Here is a 16,599-nt window from a genome sequence, read left to right as displayed (position 1 = left end):
AACGATAAACCCACTGATAAAGAGCTCACACATTGGGAGCTTAGGGCTGCTATGACACAGAGTGGTCATAGTTGAGTATAACCCTGGATAAAAAGGCTTCCTGGCCCTGCCCTCTCTGTGAGAGCCACCAGGGTAGTGAGGGGGGATGCCACTGGGCTCCTGATGCACTGCAGTGCTCACCCCGGGGGACAGGACTGACATCTGAAAGCTAGACTCCCTTACCATACGGCCATAGTAAAAATCAGACTTCTTTAGGGAAGGGAAACTTCCCACAGGATTTCTGAACTTATCATAAGACAGACACCCCAGGGAGGAGTAAGTGTATCTTCATGAAACACTGGAAGATTTAATTTATGTATTTTTAAAAAATCATTTGAGTATTTTTTTTAAATAGGACCTAATTTTATACTCCAAGTAAAGTGGACCATATTACTTATACAAGTATTTCAGATATTTTAAGTTGTATTGGTTCATAGACAAGCTGACTTTTAAAGTATGATTTATGGAAAACACACATAATATGCTATGTTGTAAAGGATAATGATAACTTTTTATAAAGTTAAAATCTCAGTCCCTACAGTTCTGATTTCCTATTGTATTCGTTCCTGGGGAAAGAAGGGTGATGCATATAAGCATGCTTATGTGTAAAAAAAAATGAAGAAGGAAACCTTACTCTCAAGAATGCCCTCAAAATTATTTTTAATTCTGGCAGTTCATAATACAGCCAGAAAAAATCATCTTAGTAGAAGCAAAGGTATATGTCATACAATGTAGCACTGGACAACAAAGTCTTCAGATGATCTTAAAAGGGGAAACCCTGGAAGTGCCTCAGAGACTCAGTCTCTAAAGAGTCCTCAAATGTAAACATGGTCATATAAGCTACTCTTCCACAGACAAGGCCCTGGTCCCAGGTAAATTCTCCTGATCAGAGCAAGGGATTTCTTCTCCCATTCAATTTGCATAAATAAAATAAACACAGGCACATGCTCACCAGTATAGGCACATGCAAGCACCATTTATATGTCTCCCTTTGAGAACAAACCTAAATGTGGGCATTCGCAAAGCAACAACTTTTTTTAAAAAAAACCCACAAAGTCATATAAATAGGCATGCAAGGAGACTACATTGTTTTTCTTGCCATATCACACAATCAACATTGGGCTGAACCACAGGATTCTACCAATATCTGTTTGACTTATAAAACTAAGAATTTAGCACAGTTCAATGTAGAGGAAAGCAACTCTGAATATTCATTGGAAGGGCTGATGCTAAAGCTCCAATACTTTAGCCACCTGATGTGAAGATGCAGCTCTTTGTAAAAGACCCTGATGTTGGGAAAGATTAAAGGCAAAAGGAGAGAGAGGCAGCAGAGAATGCAATGGTTAGATAGTATCACCAACTCAATCGACATGAATTTGAGCAAACTTCAAGAGAAAGTGAAGAATAAGGGAGCCTGGTGTGCTGCAATCCATGGGGTGACAAAGAGTCAGACATTACTTAATGATTGAACAACAACAAAACCTAATATTTATGGAGTTCCACGGAGAAGGCAATGGCACCCCACTCCAGTACTCTTGCCTGGAAAATCCCATGGGGTCGCTAAGAGTCAGACACGACTGAGCGACTTCACTTTCACTTTTCACTTTCATGCACTGGAGAAGGAAATGGCAACCCACTCCAGTGTTCTTGCCTGGAGAATCCCAGGGACGAAGGAGCCTGGTGGGCTGCCGTCTATGGGGTCACACAGAGTCGGACATGACTGAAGCGACACAGCAGCAGCAGCAGCAGCAGCAGCATGGAGTTCCAACCATTTTCAGAACTCTTAAAGTTAATTTTATTCTATATACTACCTTCACAAAATGACAGTTCAAATGGCAGTGATATACAGTGAAAACTTTATCTTAATTCCACAAAAGTCAGAGAAAGAATAATGTAGGTGGATGCTTTCGGTGATGTTTGCAGAGGTGGAATGTAAACTAGCAAGAAAACACAACGTCAAATAATACATCATCACTGCATACATACAATTCACAATACATTTGGTCCTTCCCCTCAAGCATCTACAATTTACTTGGGAAGATACAATGCATGAAAAAACTGCACCTAGGACTATTATATAACAATCACTCATGGCAGATAAACTAGCACAAAGACTATCAAACAGTACATGTCCTTAGAGTTTATACAATGTAACTCTCTTATTGGGCTTCCCTCATAGCTCAGTTGGTCACCTGCAATGCAAGCGACCCTGGTTACATTCCTGGGTCGGGAAGATTCACTGCAGAAGGGAAAGGATACCCACTCCGGTATTCTGGCCTGGAGAATTCCATGGACTGTATAGTCCATGAAGTTGCAAAGAGTCAGACACGACTGAGCAACTTTCACTTTCACTCTTATTAATGCTAAAATCTAATACTGAAAGAGGCTGGTATTATAACATACCAAAAGCTTCCCTCCTCACTGCTGCTGCTGGTGCTGCTGCTAAGTCGCGTCAGTCGTGTCCGACTCTGTGCGACCCCATAGACGGCAGCCCACCAGGCTCCTTCGTCCCTGGGATTCTCCAGGCAAGAATATTGGAGTGGGTTGCCATTTCCTTCTCCAGTGCATGAAAGGGAAAAGTGAAAGTGAAGTCGCTCAGTCGTGTCTGACTCTTCGCGACCCCATGGGCTGCAGCCTACCAGGTTCCTCCGTCCATGGGGTTTCCCAGGCAAGAGCACTGGAGTGGGGTGCCATTGCCTTCTCCACCCTCCTCACTAGAGTCACATTAAAAAAAATGTTTGAATGCATGCTCAGTCGCTTCAGTCGGGTCAGACTCTTTTCAACCCTATGGACTGTCTGTAGCCTGCCAGGCTCCTCTGTCCATGGTGATTCCCCAAGCAAGAATACTGGAGTGGGCTGCCATTTCCTCCTCCAGGGGATCTTCCCGACCCAGGGACTGAACCCTCATTTCATGTCTCCTGAATTAGCAGGTGGGTTCTTTACCACTAGTGCCATCTGGGAAGCGACAATTTTAATCTTTAAAAATGTTTGAACTGCACCATCGACTTAAATACTGCATAGAGGTCAAGGAGGGTTCAGTTCAGTTCAGTTCAGTTGCTCAGTCGTGTCTGACTCTTTGCAACCCCATGAACTGCAGCACGCCAGGCCTCCCTGTCCATCACCAACTCACAGAGTTTACCCAAACTCATGTCCATCAAGTCGGTGATGCCATTCAGCCATCTCATCCTCTGTCATCCCCTTCTCCTCCTGCCCCCAATCCTTCCCAGCATCAGGGTCTTTTCCAATGAGTAAACTCTTCGCATGAGATGGCCAAAGTATTGGAGTTTCAGCTTCAACATCAGTCCTTCCAATGAACACCCAGGACTGATCTCCTTTAGGATGGACTGGTTGGATCTCCTTGCAGTCCAAGGGACTCTCAAGAGTCTTCTCCAACACCACAGTTCAAAAGCATCAATTCTTCAGTGCTCAGCTTTCTTCACAGTCCAACTCTCACATCCATACATGACTACTGGAAAAACCATAGCTTTGACTAGACGGATCTTTGTTGGCAAAGTAATGTCTCTGCTTTTTAACATGCTATCTAGGTTGGTCATAACTTTCCTTCCAAGGAGTAAGCGTCTTTTAATTTCATGGCTGCAATCACCATCAGCAGTGATCTTGGAGCCCAAAAAAATTAAGTCTGACACTGTTTCCACTGTTTCCCCATCTATTTGCCATGAAGTGATGGGACCGGATGCCATGATCTTAGTTTTCTGAATGTTGAGCTTTAAGCAAACTTTTTCACTCTCCTCTTTCACTTTCATCAAGAGGCTTTTTAGTTCTTCTTTGCTTTCTGCCATAAGGGCGGTATCATCTGCATATCTCAGGTTATTGATATTTCTCCCAGCAATCTTGATTCCAGCTTGTGCTTCATCCAGCCCAGCGTTTCTCACGATGTACTCTGCATATAAGTTAAATAAGCCGGGTGACAATTTACACCCTGATGTAACAAGGAGAGTTAAGACAAAATAAATGTCACTGGATTTCACAAATGAATAAAGATGGACAAAAAAAAATCTCAGAGGGATTAAATACTTAAGTAAAAAAGGACTCTGAATAAACAGGCAGACTGACTGTATTATTTACATCTGTTTCTTCCCAAGACCCTTGCAAGAAAAATGACAACAAAGGAATAAAAAATGTATGAACATACATGGATAAAAAGAGGAGAGGCATTACTAGTGGATGAGGGAGCTCAATACATTTTACAGATGCAAAAAAGTAGACAGAAGAATGAAACAACTCAGCAGAATAGAGACAACTACTTTCTAGAAGTGCCTGTTAAGGTAACCCATGAAAAAGCAGCCAGTTCTCACTAGTCACAAACACACTCCAGCTTAGAACCTGGATCCACCAAGAACTGCAAAAAGTGAGGATAAAGCACAACACTGACATTGGGGAACAGTTTGAAAGCCTGGGATTATAGAATAGATGAGCCTTCAAGTCACTTCCTTAACCCCAACATTGGCGAGGAAAGACCCAGGATGCCAGCTGTGTAGCAGGCTTAGAAAAAAATCAGCCCAGCTTACAGTAAAAGGGCAGAGACTACAAATTGAGGGAGTTTGGGGCAGGGGGTCTTTCAGTAGGAGAACATAATTGCATTATCTGATTTTATTGAACCCTTGATTATAATTGTTGTTGTTGTTCAGTCGCTCAGTCATGTCTGACTCTTTGCAACCCCGTGGACTGCAGCACCAAAGGCTTCCCTGTCCTTCACCATCTCCCGGAGCTTGCTCAAACTCATGTCCATTGAGTCGGTGATGCCATCCAACCATCTTGTCCTCTGTCGTCCCCTTCTCCTCCTGCCTTCAATCTTTCCCAGCATCAGGGTCTTTTCCAATGAGTCGGCTTGTTCCATCAGGTGGCCAAAGTATTGAAACTTCAGTTTCAGCATCAGTCCTTCCAATGAATATTTAGGATTGACTTTCTTTAGGATGGACTAGTTTGATCTCCTCGCTGTCCAAGGGACTCTCAAGAGTCTTCTCCAACATCACAGTTCAAAAGCATCAATTTTTCGGCGCTCAGGGTTCTTTATGGTCCAACTCTCACATCATCAATAGGTGATTACTGGAAAACCATAGCTTTGACTATACAGACCTTTGATATAATATTGGTAGGCATTTAACAGATCTGATGAAGCAAGGACAAACAATTCTATATAGCTCATAGAAAAATAAGCAAACAGAAATAAGGCTATGATTAACTCTAGGAAACCAAAAAACTACATGAAAAACCTAATCTGATAAGGCTTCATAAAAATTTTAAACTTCATTTCATCAAAGGGCACCATTAAGAAAGTAAAAAGACAAGCCACTTTCTGGGAAAACACATTCACAGAATGTCTATCTGAGAAAGGACTCATATCCTAAATATATTAAAAACTTCTACAAGTCAATAAGGAAACAACAAGCAACCCAAATAAAGCACAGACTTGAACAGACACTTTGCAAAAGAAGATATCAAAATAACCAATAAATACAATAAAAGGTGTTCATCAGGAAAATGATGGTAAAGGAATTTAAAAGGTATGAACATAAAAAAGACAACAGGTGAGGCATGAACGTTGCGAGTTATCTGGTATGATAGAAATGTTCTGCATGATAGCCATACAGAGATCCATATACACAAAAATTCACCAAGCGTGAATAGTTAAGATGTGTGTGTTTTAGTCAGCAAACACTATACTTTCTTCTGATGTTATCAAGTAGGCTTTTTAAAAATTTTTTATTTTACATTGGAGTATTGCTGATTAACTACGTTGTATTAGTTTCAGCTGTACAATAAAGTGATTCAGTTATACATGTACATATGTCTATTCTTTTTCATACTTTACCATTTTAAAAATATAATCCTCAGCAACCAGCTATTTTTGCTATATTATTAGGGGATATGGAAGTAGAGGGAAGAATGTATGAGAGCTAAATCTTTACCTATTTCACCAAATATGAAAGGATAGATTCAGAAGTAGTTTTGAGTATAATTTGAAAGGCACTGTGATTAATAATAGCTGCCTCTGGAGAAACAAGACTGGTGGTTGAAGAGAGAAGAGACAGGGGGCCACTATTTTTCATAAGCCTTTTACCAATATTTTATTTTTTAAACTGTGGATGTATTAATTTGATAGGAAATTTTAAATGAATAATAATTATAAATTATTAACTATGTGATTATTTATACAAACATGGAACAGAGAAGGCTTTTTAATTATACCTCAGTGGACACCTTTTATTTTGCCAGCCCAGCACCCATTCCCTTTTCTATCCTCTGATGCTCCCTCCTCCACAAGTACCGCATATGGTCTAGGGGACATTTCTTCACCCCAGTTCCCATAGTAGCCTGTGACTCAGGCCCAATCCAACCCATGGCCCTGGCCCTTGGCCAGAGATTTCTTTCTTCCAGGGTGAGGAACAAGCCCCAGTTTGGGCTGGTGAGGGCTATCCTGAGTTATCCATAAATAGTGACCTGCTCTTGCCTAAAGCTGCTGGCAGCCATTTTGCCACCAAAAGAGAAGAACCTGCCCAAGAATGGGGCTGACAAGATGGCTGCAGAGATGAGAGGTAGGGAGAAAACACCTGAGCCCTGATGTCTGTGGTTGAATCCCTGTTTCCATGCAGGCCTGGTATATGTCCACCCCTGCCCCTTTCCTAACTGTAAGAGGCAGTACTATGTAATCAGGAAGCATTGGACCGCTTGGGTTCAAACTTCAGCTTTACTGCATACTGTGTGACCTTGGGCATGTAACTTAACCTCTTCCTCATCTATAAAACAGGGATGATAATAGTAGTACCTAACTGCACAGAATCAAATGAGTTAACATATATAACAGAAACATGTACATATATTTTTAAGTATACATATATAAGAATATATAGATGTCCATGGCTTAATAAAAGTACATATTGTATTTGTACTCACTTAAATTTATATGTGCAAGAACCATATTTTTATTTTTAGTAATTAAATCCTCTTTTTTTTCCTTAAGCCAGTTCGAACTGAGTTTCCTGACATTTACAAGTGGCAGGATCCTAAGTAATTCGACATCCAAAAGAGGAAACCACACAAAATCAATTGATAGATTTAAGCAAATACAAAATAAATTAATAAATAAACATAATGCAAACATAAATATGCTCCATAGCAGAAAAAAAAATGCTCAAAAGTTAAAAAGTAAATAGAAAAGGAAGAAATAATATTTGTAACCTTTAGAATTGATGAAAGTTTCTGTCCTTACAAATAACAAAATGGAGATGCTATACAAATGGGCAAAACTATACAAACAAAATTCACAGATGAAAAAAACTAATGCAAAAAATGTTAGGCATTTAAAAAATAAAACCAAGAAAAAGAATAGCAAGTAGTTTTTTCCAATTATGTATCTGAGGAATGTTTTAAATTTTATTATCTGCCATTGGCAAAGTCTCACAGATTGCTGGTGAAGTGATTCAACCTTTCTGAAAGGCAATCTAACTATGATAAAAATAAGCATACCTTTGGCAGAATAATTCTTCTAGGAATTTATTTAAGGAGATACTTGAATGTGTGGGAACATGTCCCCTATAAGTTTTCTCACTGATTTGCATTTATATTCAGAAACAGTGGAAATTGAATGTCCAAAAATAAGGGATTCACTGAAATGCATACATTCCAATACTCTTCAGTCACTTAAAATCATGATGGAAAATATGTACATCTATTGAAGAATGTTCATGATTATTAAATGAAATAAACAGGCTACAAAATCATAGAGGATGGATCTGTTTTAGCTGCATAAATACATACATATAAACGAGGAAAAAATCTACTGGGACACACATCAAATGATTGTGAAATCTCTGGGTGGTAGAATTTGAGTGTTCTAATTTGTTGGTGGGTTTTTTGTCCCTTATATGTGTATTTCATTTTTTTTTCTCCAAATAAACTTTACAGGCTTTCAATTTTAAGAAATGTATATTAAATTCATAGAAAGCCATAAGTTACCTGAAAGAGTAGTTTGTCATGCATTTGGAGGGAAAATGCATGCAAGCTGTTAAGTGGATCAAAAATGATGAGAAAGTAAGAGAGTGGACTCTCTTTTGAGAAAACCTGTGGTAAAAACCAGGAACAAAGAGTCTCAAGAACATAGGTGGCACATAGTTACTGCAACAGAGCATCTGGGGAAGAGCAGGAGACTGAAGATGCAAAAAGAAGGAATTGCTGGAGGAGATGTCTAATGAAACAGTCAGTAGCAGCACACTGCGTTTTGCATGTCCAGGGGCTACTGTTTGGGCTTAGCTGGGCTGCCTTACCTGGATTTGCACGTGCCCTTTTCCCATATTCTGAACAGGCTTAGGAGGGGGGCAGAACTTACCCAGGGCCAGAACCCACTCTTTCAGCCTCTCAGTGTCTTAATCTTCTAAACTATGTACAACAGGCACTTTTCATCAGCACCTTTCCCCAGGGGAGAAACCAGGACACTTGAAGCCCTGCTCAAAGCTCCCCTAGACCCCCGTGATCAACCACCAGCCACAACTGCAATCATAACACACACTTGACCTTAGTAATGCAACAGTGAGTTTTCAACAATTCATAAGGGCTTGCATGCTCTCTAAGTCAGATTACATTTTCTTTTCAGTTATTTCTGGCATATTAACAGCTGGTGACCTAGATTAAGAAATAATTTAATATGTCAAAAGGCAGACTGTATCACTAAATTCCTTCACAGATGGAAAGTGAATTCAATGAAAAGCTTCAGACCCAAAATTCAAGTAATTACTTGGAAGGAGGGAGAGGGTGGGGTGGAATATCTACCAGTGGATAAAATGAAGTATGGAAAAATGATGACAAAACCTAACCAGGTTCCCAGCAGATCCTGGCTACGTCCTGGACAAGTAGCCAGGGCCTAGAAGCAGGCAGGAAGCCTTGCTAATACAGCAGCTAAAGGAGTGGCAGGAGGATCACTGTTGGTTCAGGATGAGCTTGGGTAGATATTAAAAGAAATACAATCCTCTTACTGCATTGAGAGCGTGAATGTGTGCAGGGAGGGACTAGAGGCAGCCACCAAGCCTCTGGGAACACAGAGAGGCAAAGGGATCAGTGCCCCCCTTCAGCTCAGTTCCTGGCGGTCAGTGGGAATTGGAGGGCAGTCTTAAGTCAGGGTCTGCAGAGGGAAATTCACTGCAGTCTGCAATTTGACATATTAAATTCACAGTGAGCAACGCGGCAAATCTGACTTTCAGTAAAACAGGAAACCGCTCAACACCCAGAATCCCAGTGACAGAAAATACCTCCACGTGAAAGAGAACACAGTTCAAGGGACACAAACCATGGGGCTTATTAGCTGGTGTCAGTTTTCAAGCACAATGCTTACCATACAATATGAATGTCCTCTGCAAGGGACACAAGTGAAGACCTCAGTGCTGGCAAGGTCTTGATGACAAGCAGTAGGCAAGGGAAGCCAGGCAAGCCCAGTGCATGGTACAGTACCTCCTCAACTGTTGGGCGCTGGGCTTGACCGTGGACCTGCCATTCATTTGTACCCATCTCTCCGGGAGAAAAATAATTGACTGTACCAATCTTGAGGGGCTTGTGAAACACCAGGGAACCCAACTCGTGCAACATGGGCTTTTTTTTTAATGCAGTAAAATGCCCTCCTCTACATAGAAATGTGCAGAGAATTGTTAGGTTCAGGTCATATTTATCGTTGACCTTCCAGAGAAGGGCACTGGCGTCAAAAGGAATACACGTGTAACAGAGACCCTTAAGAAAAAGAAATAAAAAGCAAAAAAAGACAAGTTGTGTATGTAGATCTCGGTTTTGAACTTCAGGATTCACTTCACTGTACTGTATTAAAGCTGTTGGGTTTGAGCGGTCAGCCCTCTTGATCCAAACAGATTTGAGAGGTGTAGCTTCTGTGCGAGATTGCTCGTGCCTACTGCACCCAAGTAGCCAGGAAATCCCGCCGGAGGAACGACAGCTCCGCAAGCTCCCGCCGGGACCCGAGAGCCGCCTGCGGGAGCGCGGGGGAGCTGGCGCCAGGAGGGAGATGCGACCCGTCGCACCTGCCACAGCTCGTGCCCGGCGACCGCCCAGCCGCGCAGGGGTAGAGGGAGCCGGGAGACCCGGGCCCACCCCGCGCCTCCGGGGACCGGGTCTGCGCGCCCCCGACTGCCGGGTGCCGCCTTGCTGCAGTGTCTGCGGCGGAGGGCAGGGCGTCCCCGCGACCCCGGCCCCGGCCCGGCCTCCTGCGCTCCCCCGGCCAGCTCGGCCCTGCCGGCCCGCGTCCCCGCCACCCGGCCCGCCGCGCGCTTCTGACCTTTTCTTGCGCGCGGTTGAGTCGCTTCTGGACGTTCTTGGCGAAGATGCCCGTCTTGATGTCGGCCATGGCTGCGGGTGCGCGGAGGCTGCGAGGAGCGGAGCGGGCGGCTAGGAGGAGCGGGAGACGAGGAGGAGGAGGAGCAGGAGGAGCGGGAGAGGCGGAGAGGAGCCGCCGAGCGCCAGGAGGGGTGAGGGAGGGGCGCGCCGGCGGGGACCCGCTTAAAGCGACAGAGCGGAGGCGGGACGCGCTGGCCCTGGCTGTGACCCGGGGCGGGGTGGCGAGCGAAAGAGAGTCAAAAAGCCCAGAGAGTGCCCACAGAGATGGAAGAGGAGGTCTGGTCCAGAAAGGAAAGGAAGCTAGCAGCGACCCCAGGGGCCTCAGCAGCTCCCGGGTTCTTTTAAGGAGGAGTTTGTGGTAGGGGAGGATGGCGGGGGGGGGGGGGGGGGGGGGGCAATTCTCTCCAGCCTAAAGAAAAAAAGGAAAAACAGGGTTGGAGATAGGAGAACCCCGGGAATATGGAACCGGAGCAACCCTGGGGTGGAGGGGATTGGCCTGGTCTCCCAGAAGGACCAACTGAACCACCCAGGACAGAAGGCGCACCCCTGGATTATATTTGTGTTCAGGAACACACTCTCACCTCTGGCAACTTTAACAAGGATTCATCATCCCCTGTACACTTAGCAAGAGCAAGCATACTAGGGATAAACTTGTCCTATATGTACCCAGAGCTCTTGAAGTCTCTGACTGAAGGTCCAACTATTCCTATTCATTTCTCTCTGAGAGTGTGAGGAGAGTAAGGCAGGCGGCCTCGCAAACAGGCCAGAAGAGAATCAGGCACCAGGAATTCTGTGAGTCCCAGAGAGCATCTCACTGCACCTCTGGAGTAAAACAGGTAGGTTGGCAGCACCCATGAACTGCCCCTGGGTATCCATTCCTGGGGTAGTCCCCTCACCTTGATTCTAGAAGACCCTGTGACCTGGCTTTCTACCAATAAGATAGGTGTAAGTACACTGTGCCAATTCCAGACCTACGCCTTGAGAAACCAGGCAGGTTTTGCTCCTACTGTGTCACCCTGTAAAGCTTCAGCTACCATGCTGTAAAAAGGCCCTTGGAGAGACTCCATGGAAAGGGAGAAACCCTGAGATTACTTGGACAGGGAGAAAAACCCAATGTCCCTGCATCTCAGCTGAGACCAGCCTCCTGGAGACACACTGGCTGAAAGCAGCCACACAAGAAGTCATAAGCAAGACCAGCAGAAGAACCGCCCAGCCAATCCTAGCCAAAAATGTGGAATGGTGAGCAAAAAAAACGATAGTGGTTTTGTTACTGAATGCCAGTTCATGTGGCTGACATGCAGTGAGGCCAAGCAAACCAACATGTCAGAGTTTGGAGCAGAGAAAGGTTTACTGAAGGGCCACGGAAGGAGAGGGGTAGGTGACTCAGGAAAGGGGTGGATGGCTGGTGATCCCCTAAATCCCCTAAATCCTCAACTCTTTGAAGGAGTTTCCACAAAGCATTTTAAAAGCAAGGTGAAGGAGCGGCATGGGTCATTGTTGCAAACTTCTTGGTGTCAGAATCCTTTGTTCTTGCAGCTGTCCCTGGAGTTCAGTTCAGGGTGGTCCTGTAAACTTCCAGCTAGACAAATGTTTTTCTCTGTTCTGCAATTTTTTAATCCTTATATGAATGCAAAAGTGTTATACCCTTAAAGGTCAGAGCCTTGGGAATGATCTATCCTATACATTTCAGGATATAGGCAACATTTTTAACATTAAGCAAGAACAGTAGAATACAAAGATTGAAAGAAATAGATCAGTATGGAGTCAGATTTGTTCTTCCCAATTACAGTTATAAGCCACTAACTTTGGGGATGGTTTGTTACTGAAATACCTATTCACTTGGTTCTTGCTTCCTTAGGCTTCCTATTTATCCCGGCTTTCCTGGGAATGGAGGAGTTTCCAGCACTTAGGACTTTTCAGTGCTAAAACCAGGAAAGACCTAGGTAAACTGCTTGAGTTGATCTCCCTGTTTCCAACATCTCAACGAAATAGGTGTTTAACTTTGGAGCAAAGTAAGAGAAACTTGATTCTTCTCTTGGTTAGTATTCAGTAGAAAAGGCTGCTCAGAAGTCAGGAATTTTGAGTCAGGGGCTTCTGAACCTTAGCTCTGCCTCAGAATGTTGGAATATACCAGAATGTTCTGGAGTATATCAGTCCATGCATGTTCAGTGGCTTCAGTCTTGTCTGACTCTTTGTGACGCATTGGACTATAGCTCACCAGGCTCCTCTGCCCATGGATTTTTCCAGGCAAGAATACTGGTGTAGGCTGCCATTTCCTCCTCCAGAGGATTGTCCCAACCAAGGGATTGAACTCCCATCTCCTGCATCTCAGGCAGACTCTTTAGCTGAGCCATCAGGGAAGCCCATGGTTACTCATACTCTGAACACCAGAGTCCCCTCGGCTCCCTTGATAGGCCTGGCTACAGCCCCCATTATAGATGCCACTGCTTTCTCTTTGATAAGTCAAGGGACAGAGTTCCAAGCAATGAGTTTACTTTTTCTCATTTCCTTAGAGGCCAGGCTATTAGTTCCCACTCTTCCAGCCTTTGTCTCTCTTGGCAGTTACTCCCCCACCAAGATAAACACAATGAATATATTTTGAAATAAAATTGCAAATGGTTAACTTTTCTTATCATTCACATGCCCAAATCTAAATCTGTAGCGTGGGTGGAAAGGCAAACTTGTCACTTCTTGATAATTCTATTTGGAATACATGCTGAGCATATTTAAAAAATTGTCATGTGCATACTGTTATCAAATCAACCAGTATCCATTTTCAGATTGCCCTGTGGCTCATTCTAGCCACTCTGGAATATTGAGGAAGCATTTTGGGTGATACTTGATTGGTGCCTTATAAATATTTGCTGGAAAAAAAAATGCAAGCATGCATGAGACTAGTTCACGAGGATCTATTCTTAGCTATTTCTTCTCCTAATTCTGTAATAATGCTACTGGAACATGGGTGGAGGGAAAGGCACTCAAACTATGCAGTGATCTTTTTCCTTGGGATAATTTTTTTAATTATATAAAGTATAGTTGATTTGCAATATTGTATTAGTTTCAGGTGTACAGAAAAGTGATTCAGTTACACACACACACACACACACACACACATTCTTTTTCATATTCTTTTCCATTATGGTTTACCTCTGGATATTGAATATAGTTCTCTGTGCTATGTGGTAGGTCCTTACTGTTGACCTATTTTATATATGTGTATCTGTTAATCTCAGACTCCTAATTTGTCCCTCCCTCCCCCCTCCCCTTTAGTAACCAAAAGCTTATTTTCTATGTGCGTCTGTTTTCTTTTTGTACATAAGTTCATTTGTATCATTCTTTTAGATTCCACATAAGAGTGATATATAATATCTGTCTTTCTCTGTCTGGCTCACTTCACTTAGTATGCTTTTTAAACATTGTTATGCCATATAGTGGAGTCTTTTTTATACAAAACCTTATGAAAGACTCAAATATATTAACCAGATGCATCATCTTGGGGTGCAAAGAATGTTGAGTGCCCAGAGCTCTACCCATTAAGCAGCTTCTTTATTCCTTATGACTGTCTTTTATAAAAAAAAAAATTTATTTATTTATCTATTTCTTTATTTATTTGGCTGCACCAGGTCTTAGTTGTGGCATGTGGAATCTAGATCCCTAACCAGGAATGGAAACTAGCCCCCCTGCATTGGAAGCCCAGAATCTGAGCCACTGGACCGCCAAGGAAGTCCCTCCCTGTGGCTGTCTTTAGGGAAGACCCTTAGAATTACAGACTTCCCAGCAGGCGCTAGTGCCAATGCGGGAGACAAAGAGGCCAGAATTTTATCCCTGAGCCAGGAAGATCCAGGTCAGGAAGATCTGGAAGATCCCCTGGAAGAGGGCATGGCAATCCACTCTTACCTGGAAAATTCCATGGACCGAGGAGCCTGTCAGGCTACAGTCCACAGGGCTGCAAAGAGTTGGACATGACTGAGCAACTGAACACAATAACGCAACCTAAAATTACATAATTCCCAGTACACAGCGGAAGTTCATAAGATGAGCAGTCTTAGCAGCACCTTCCATCTCTAAAATTACAGGATCCATACTTTTGTGTATGCTTCCTTCATCTCCAACACCACTGGGCCTTCCCAGCAATATTCCTTGCTTGCTTGTGCCTTTTCCTCATAGTGACAGACATTTTTCTCCTTGGTCAGTCAAGGAAAAAATGTTCCTTGCGGTCCCCACTATGTGCAGGCTCATGTACAGGCTTGTCAACTTCTTGTGATACCATATTTCTCCAGATGCTATCTTGTTCACATAGTTTGTTCACAAGATTACTGAAGGGAAAGCTAGGGAAGAGATCTAGTCATGTGTTAACTACTTATTCTTCATTCCTACTTCTTTGATCTATGGAAAGAGCCAACACAACAGGCAAAATATCCTGTGATCAAAAGTGTGCTTTTGAAAATTGTGCTTGGGCTGGAGCTGAGTAGAGCATGGGGGTGACTGGTATATGGTTAGTGTCAAGACAAAACGGGCCTCCTGCAGAGAGCTCTTTCCTGCCAAAAGCTGCTTTCTGCCATGTGCTGTTCTAAGTTGTGTCCCACCCTCCGCCACCCCATGGACTGTAGCCCCACAGTCTCCTCTGTCCATGGGATTTCCCAGGCAAGAAGACTGGAGCCAGTTGCTGTTTCTTCCTCCAGAGGATCTTCCCAACCCAGGAATCGAACTCCAGTCTCCTGCGTCTCCTGGATTGGCAGGCGGATTCTTTACCACTGATCTACTCAGCTACTTACAAGATGTCAAATTAGAATATGCTTAATGAGTATTCAGGTTCATAAACAGCATCACAGCTCCAACCCCAGATCTTCATGTGAACAAGGCAGAATTCCTGAATTAATTCTAACTTCCGATTCACCTTCCTTTCTTCTAAATTGCATTTCAACTTGGTTGATAAGTTAAAAAGACAATTATGGCAGGTTTGGGTAATTTGGAATAGGCCAAGAATTACTACTGTATTATCACAAAATTCAGTTTCCAGATGTTTCAGTGGTACAGATATCCTAACCTATCTGTATATCAGGTAGTTCACTTTAGACCCTTAGAGAAGGAGCTTTCTAGATCAAGTGCTTAATGTGTTTAGCTATTTATTAACACTCATAAGAGTGAAAATATATGCTATATATTCTAATTAGCTACAACTCTTCTGTGTCATTTTACAGATAATTAAGAAGCCATTCCATTTAAACATTTGATTGAACCTAACTGGACTTTGGTCATACCCAAATTATTGACAAGTGCTTACTCTTACCTCTGTTTAAAGACTAAGACTTAGACTAAAGACTAAGACTATTTTCTCTCACAAATGTTAAAAGAGCAGTGAAAGGAGGATATACTGCAAAGTATATATTTTTTGACTGATTGTTTTGTACATTTCAGGTGAAAATATTCAACTCTTCAAATTATGCCAATTATTTACATTTTTAGTTCCACATATTTTTTTTTAATAAATTTATTTATTTTAGTTGGGGGCTAATTACTTTACAATATTGTAATAGTTTTTGCCATACATTGACATGAATCAACCATGGGTTTACATGTGTTCCCCTTCCTGGACCCCCTACCCACCTCCCTCCCAATCCCATCCCTCTGGGTCATCCCATTGCCCCGGTCCTGAGCATTTGTCTCATGCATCGAACATGGAATGGTGTTGTATTTCACATATGACAATATACATGTTTCAGTGCTACTCTCCCAGAACATCCCACCCTCACCTTCTCCCTCAGAGTCCATAAGATTGTTCTATGCATCTGTGTCTCTTATTCTGTCTCGCATATAGGGTTATCATTACCATCTTTCAAATTCCATATATATGCATTAGTATACTGTATTGGTGTTTTTCTTTCTGGCTTACTTCACTCTGTATAATGGGCTCCAGTTTCATCCATCTCAGTAGAACCGATTCAAATGTATTTTTTTAATGGCTGAGTAATATTCCATTGTGTATATGTACCACAGCTTCCAGGAAAACATAGGCAAAACACTCTCCGACATAAATCACAGCAGGATCCTCCATGACCCACCTCCCAGAATATTGGAAATAAAAGCAAAAATAAACAAATGGGACCTAATTAAAATTAAAAACTTTTGCACAACGAAGGAAACTATAAGCAAGGTGAAAAGACAGCCTTCAGAATGGGAGAAAATAATAGCAAACGAAGCAACAGACAA

The 16,599-nt window shown here is 42.8% G+C and overlaps 1 protein-coding gene across 3 annotated transcripts in view; it reads right to left on the bottom strand.

Annotated features, from left to right (window-relative positions):
• The window catches only part of AMPH (amphiphysin), a 206,216-nt gene extending 195,478 nt beyond the window's left edge, over positions 1-10,738 (bottom strand). For all 3 annotated transcript variants that reach the window (XM_081537434.1, XM_081537435.1, XM_081537431.1), the window contains exon 1: positions 10,331-10,738. In XM_081537434.1, the coding sequence (XP_081393560.1) occupies positions 10,331-10,399 (69 nt within the window). In that variant the 5' untranslated portion in view covers positions 10,400-10,738. The remainder of the gene's footprint in view (positions 1-10,330) is intronic.
• Between the last annotated feature and the right edge of the window lie 5,861 nt (positions 10,739-16,599).

The sequence above is a fragment of the Giraffa tippelskirchi genome, chromosome 10, assembly GCF_054371585.1.
Source record: "Giraffa tippelskirchi isolate mGirTip1 chromosome 10, T2T-mGirTip1v1.2.pri, whole genome shotgun sequence".
Taxonomy (NCBI): domain Eukaryota; kingdom Metazoa; phylum Chordata; class Mammalia; order Artiodactyla; family Giraffidae; genus Giraffa; species Giraffa tippelskirchi.
Note: the sequence above shows the minus strand (reverse complement) of the source record. Positions and strands in the feature narration are given on the sequence as shown.